Source organism: Olea europaea, chromosome 13 (genome assembly GCF_002742605.1).
Source record: "Olea europaea var. sylvestris chromosome 13, O_europaea_v1, whole genome shotgun sequence".
Taxonomy (NCBI): domain Eukaryota; kingdom Viridiplantae; phylum Streptophyta; class Magnoliopsida; order Lamiales; family Oleaceae; genus Olea; species Olea europaea.
In genome coordinates this window covers 25,133,048-25,139,462 of record NC_036249.1, presented here as the reverse complement: position 1 = coordinate 25,139,462, position 6,415 = coordinate 25,133,048, and the positions used below count along the sequence as shown (strand labels likewise).

The following is a 6,415-nucleotide window of genomic DNA, read 5'->3' as shown; positions in this document are numbered from 1 at the left end:
ATTTGGAATGGATTTTTCTAAATCAGTTAATACTTACTATACCATTAGTAGCACTAGTGAGCTTATCTTCTGCATGATCCCCTAAAACTAAAGAAGAAATGGGTGATGTGTCTTATGCAAATGCAATTGGATAGATTATGCATTTATAACAACAAAACCTGATTTAGCTTCTTTAAGCACAATTATAATCCTGGTAGCTACATTGGGATTGTTTCAAGTGGTTACTTAGGCATCTAGTTGGGACATTAAACATAGGTTTAGTGTTTGAAAAAGAAGTGATACATTAACAAATAACACTTAAAGGTTATGTAGACTGATTTTACTGAAAATAAAGATTAGAAGAAGTCTATCTTATTTCTTTATCATATGAGATTATCTTGGAAGTTTCTACTTCGACTCTTAGTTACCTTGTGAACTACTGAGGTTAAGTATTTTGAAGTGAAATATCTAGAGAAAATTTAGTTATAGAGGAAGTTAATTTGTTACCGTAAGTGTTATCTGTTCACAAGTTTAAAGCTCATTTACCGACTTTACATATAGATAATGATTATTGTTTTCATGCAGGTAAATTGGCAATGATGATTGGCAGGAATGTCAATCGAGCTTGTTGATTTGGGCTACCCGTGACTCGGCTCGAAAAAAGCTCGACCCTGTCCGGCTCGAGGCTCGGGTCGAGCCCTATTTTGGGGTGCCGGGCAAATCCTAAGCCGGCCCCTGTAGCTCCCTGGCTCGAGCTCACAAGCTTATATTTACAAATAAATACAAATAAATAAATAAATTTTAAAGGCAACAGAGGCTGCCTTCTTCATAAATAAATAAAAAATTAATCGAACTTGTCCGAGCCAAAAGCTCGGGTTAAGCCTAATTTTTTTGGCTGAGCAAAAGGCTCAAGCCGTAAAAAAGTTCGATCATTTTACCCAAGCCTCAAATTTCGGTTCAACTCGACTCGTTGATACTCCTACATGAAGCAAGTGAAGAATGTCGAAAACATGACTAATTATTCACTTAAAGTGGTAGCAATGATGTGGCACAGTAACTCAATAATGGCTATGTGTTAGCTAATGATAGGCTATTGGGGCTTGAAGTGGATTGTGCTAGCACAAAAAAAGATCTTAGTTGTTGGATTAATCAAATCGTTGATACTTAATCGGCGGAATATAGAGTCATAAAGGCATCTCCAATGGATGCACCATTGCACCAAATTTTGGTGCAAACTTCCTCCAACCATTGCACAATTGCACCAAATTTTGGTGCAAAATGGTGCAACATGAATAGTGTTGCACCATATTACGCCATTTTTTGCACCAAATGATGCAATGTTCATTTTGCCTTTATTTTTCATTTTTCAAAGATAATAGTAAAGGATATTTGTGTCATTTTTGTTCTATGATAATAATAATAATAATAATGATATAATGATAATGATAATGATAATGATAATGATGATGATGATGATAATTACTTAATTAATTATACTATTAATTATATTATTAAAGTTTATTATTTTTAATAATATAATCAATAATAATTAACGTAATTGTTAATTTAACGTAAAGTTTAATTCGTAAAGTTTACGTTTAAAATTTAATTTAATGTAAAGTTCATATTATTAACGTTTATTATTTTTGTAACTTTAACGTAATTGTTTATCATAAATTAATAACATAATCAAATATTTTTGTCAATTTAACATAATATATAAGACACGTTAATAATTTAGTGATCAATATATTTGTTAAATTAACGAAATTATAATTTAGTAATTTATATAGTTATAAAATAAATAAATAAATAAATAATTTTTAAAAATAAATACATTTTCAAAAATCGAAAGAATGAATAAAATAAAAAAGCACTGTTCATTTGGTATAAATTTTGATGTAATGATTGGAGGAAAATTTTGGTTTGGTGCAAGATTTAGTGAAAAATTTGGCGTAAAATGGTGCAAAATTTGGTGCAACGTTGGAAATGTCCTAACTCTCTCATCATTTTAATCTTGTTAGTCCAAACTGTGCGATAAAATCTGTCCTCATCTCTAATTCTCTTTGTAATTTTCTCCATTGAGTCTTCTCTCTCTCTCTTTCAATTTATTTTTATTTTTATTTTTAGTTTTTTGGGTTTCTACAACTATAAAAAAGTGAACAATATTGTAACTTGGTATGGGTATTGCTTTTATTAACAGCATCTGAATTCTTCGTTTCAAATTAAGTTTGAGAATTTAGGTGAAAGGTCGGTTTTCTATTGCCCCTGTGGTTACATATATTTTCTTTAGAACGCTCTTATGCTTAGTATTTCTACGCTTACATTTTGTTTTCATCTCTGGTTTCTTTAATACGTGTACACGAGACTCAACATATTCCTTTTGCATACTAAATGTAAATATATTCAATGAAAGTCTTGAGCCAGATATTCCATCAATAGTGGATATTTGAGAATATTTATATAAATGTGATAAAAATTTTGAAGCACAAGATATTAGGAAAAAGAGTTGTACACAAACACATTAATTTATACTAGTAGGGAAGAAAGAAAATTAAAATGATTGAAGCGCAATTGATTTTGACAATACTATCATTGATAATTGCTGACGATTTTGCGTATGGGATAATTAATGATATTATTGTCAATAATTATGTTCGAAACTTCAAAAAAAAAATTGATTTTCAACATTACCTTCCGTTGTTGATTTTTTTTTCCTTTCCCCTTCAATTTTGACTCTTTTTTCTAATCACCATTTGTGTGTGTGTTTAAGGAGGAATTATTGGTGAATTAATCACCATGGAGGAGGCTTCCTTTGAAGAAGGAGTAAAAGTCATGTGGGAACCTTGGAACCAACAATGGCACATCCTGCGATTTACCTCCCTGAGCAGTTAAGGGGCCGGAGGTTCAGGGACGATAATATATAGTCTGACACAAGTTGGGACACCTCATTAAAAAAAAAAAAATAAATAAATAAAGTTGAGCCAACTTTGATCATAGTTAACATATGAAAGATGATTGGACAGTTTTATTTTTCTCTCAAATACTGATATCACGAAATTTTGGGCTGAATGAGTCTGAGATTAAATATTCAATGAGAATCCACAATTTATAAATACTCCTAAAGTTGACCCTCATTCTCTATTCAACTTCTCTTATATGGAGGTTAGGCTGAAAATGCATAGAAAATTCCTCCATAAAAATACAGCAATAGTTAAAAAAAAGAGAGTGGTGACATGAGCCTACTAAGCAGTAATTAATTTGGTCCCCAACACGTGAGAGAGACTAGACACTTCTTTGTGTTTTCATCCAAGGTCAATGGTAGGGGAGGGGACCATGGCTGAACCCAATTGAACCCTCTCCATAGGTATGTTGGTTCAAGACAGATTTCATTTTTTTCCCCCCTTCATTAAAGTCCATTAACCTACTGCTTGTACACATTCGATTCTTGTCGATTTTATTGAAACCAAAGATTGTTTTGGCAGCTTAAAGATCATTGGATCTTTATTCTTTCAGTGAACTTTTCGCATGATTTGCACGATGGCGTTGGATATTTTTAGACATATTTGCCGTGTTACATATAAAGTGCGACTATAAATGACTTGTAACTTAAACACACGACAAAAAGACATAAATTGAAGAAATTTATCGAGTATAAAGTTATAAATAATTATTTAGTTTACTCCATTTTAGCTTTATTATTATGTAAAATCAAGATGTTTATGGAATATAAAGTTATATCAATAATTGTTGAGTTGATTTAGTACTACATTTTATCATTATTATTGACTTTCAAAGTCCATCAAGACTTTGATTTGGGGGAATCATTAAGGACAATTAGTGCATAATTTGAATAAGCTCAAACTAATCATAATATATATCAAAAGGTAAACCAACAATCCAACCACTGTCCCTGTGCCATTTGCTTGTGACTCATTTTTCTTCCATTTGTGGCCCCCATTTTGCCCCCATCAAATTCACCATCGTTCTATTTATCAGCCATACTCACTTTCAAAAGCTTCTAACTAAAAAAAAACTCCATAAAGAAGCAGAGTCTTCATCTCCCAATATTTCGTCCCATCCTTGGATAAAAATTGTACTCTCAAGGGACGAGGGCGAACAGTTTCGACTATCTACTCGATTAGGCATGGAGTCGACCATTTTTCTGGAAGCCGCATAGCCATAGAGCCCAGGAATTGAAGAAGTTACACAAAAGATGGGCAATTACAGGTTCAGATTATCAGATATGTTACCAAAAGCCTGGTTCTACAAGCTCAAAGATATGAACAAGACCAGAAACTGGAAAAATGCAAACCCCTCCAAGAAAAAACAGCAAAATACATCATCATCAGTTGCTCAACCAATTCAGCCATCAATAAACAGTCAAATATCTCACCTCTCTGACCAAAGAAAATCTTATTATTTCACTAGAGATCTTATTCCGGAACCAAATAATCTCACATTCTATACCAATCCATCATCCATTACACAAGTTTGCGAAAAAATATATACAGAACCGCCAAGAAAATCATCCAGGAGGAGACAAAGCACGATGAGGATCAGAAATTCTAGTGTTCGGCCTTCTTCCAGGCTCGTCACCAACACGTCCATTTCAGCGGGTTGCAGATGTGAATCCAATGTCCAATCCGTGTGGACTAAACCAGATTCAACTCCCGAAGAGTACCCAAATTCACAAAATGGTAGTTCATCGTCCGGGAACGAATCTCTCTTGCCCGAATATGGTTCAGACAGGGATACATTTGATGCCATGCTTTCACGGTCAACCTGCAGAACTGAGAACGATATCATTATTGACATGGAAAATCGAAAGCCATTCGACACAAAATCTGATGCTGCTAATCACAAGTTCGATGGTTTTGAAAATCTTCCTCCAATCATCACCAGGCAGAGTAAAACAGGCGATACGAAAAAGGAAACAAAACCGACAGAGACTAATAACCCGACCAAGATTCTCAGAACCTCAGCCAAATTTGAGGAAAAAAATGCATTCGGATCCCTTTCTGTTAAGGTTGTCAAGAAGGACATTCTGAGAACTTCTCCCAAACAACATAAGACTACTACAAGTCCTGTCCGAAGATTTCCAGGGAATTCACCAGGTCTCAAACTGAGGACTAATTCTCCTAGGCTTGCAGCGAGCCTGAGAGTTCGGGGTCGTAAAAGTACAGTGTCTACTTCAAGTTCGAGCTCAAGAAGAAGTGTATCACAGAGTTTTGCAATTGTGAAATCATCTCAGAATCCACAGAGAGATTTTAGGGAATCAATGGTGGAGATGATTGTGGAGAACAACATCAGAGCATCAAAGGATTTGGAGGAACTTCTTGCTTGCTATCTTACCCTCAATTCTGATGAATATCATGATCTGATCATCAAAGTGTTCAGGCAGATTTGGTTTGATATTATTGATATTTGAACTCTTGTAATTTTTATTTTTTTATTATTATTATTTTTTTTTGGGTAGATTGTAGAGTACTCTAATTAAATAATCAGCCTCTCTTTAGAGGCTAGAGCAGTAGAGATTCAACTGTAGTACGAAGAAAAAAAATTAACTAAATTGTCGTTCATTATACTGCCTCAAATATATTTTCTATTATAATGAATATATGCTAAATTAGTATTGTTAGCAAATCTATTTCAAGATTGAATGTAGACCAAAATGCATCTAATAAACAACGACATCTTGTGATAAACATGTTTATTTGGAAAATTACCCACAGATTGTGGTCCCGTTTGATTCCCATTTTTCTAAAAATATATTTTTTTCTCTCTCTTTCTTCTTTTCAACTACACATTTTTCATTAAAATAAAATTACATTTATTAAAAAAAAAAATTCACCCACATATTCTCCATCAATCTACTATTTTAAAATTCAATTTTCTTTAAAAATGGAAGTCAAACACCCTCTGAGACAGTATTTAGAAAAAATAAAAAAAAAATAAAAAAAATATCACAAACATTTTATCATCTTTCAATGACTTAATTCAATCCTCCTATCCTTTTCTGAGGAATTATTATTTTGTCTTTACTCTATGACATATACAAGAAAGTGGGTTGCCTTCCGCCCCCACGGCACTTCTCCACTGGCAAAGGACGGACGCTGTCAAATCTGGCAGAGCAGAGGTCGTGAGTTCGAAACATGGGGCTCTTGGAAGGCAAGGATTTATTCTTGGAAGGCAAGGGAACATTTGGAAGGCAAGGATTTATTCTTGGAAGGCAAGTGGGAACTTGGAAGGCAAGGATTATTCTTGGAAGGCAAGGTGCAACTTAGATTGGCTTGCTTGGCACTTTGTCAGACCAGGTGGGGAGCGCTCGGACCCTGGCCAGTTGGAGGCACATCCTGCGATTAACCGGACTGTGTGAAGAGGGGCCGGATCACAGACCCAAGGATTAGTCTAGAATAGGACACCTTGTAAAAAA

At 34.1% G+C, this 6,415-nt stretch overlaps 1 protein-coding gene across 1 annotated transcript; it reads left to right on the top strand.

The window, feature by feature from the left end:
* Nucleotides 1–3,980: 3,980 nt before the first annotated feature.
* Nucleotides 3,981–5,561, top strand: LOC111408006 (transcription repressor OFP1-like). Its single transcript, XM_023037746.1, has one exon. It carries the CDS (start codon nt 4,196–4,198, stop codon nt 5,408–5,410), a length of 1,215 nt encoding a protein of 404 aa, XP_022893514.1. The 5' UTR covers nt 3,981–4,195; the 3' UTR covers nt 5,411–5,561.
* Nucleotides 5,562–6,415: the final 854 nt, after the last annotated feature.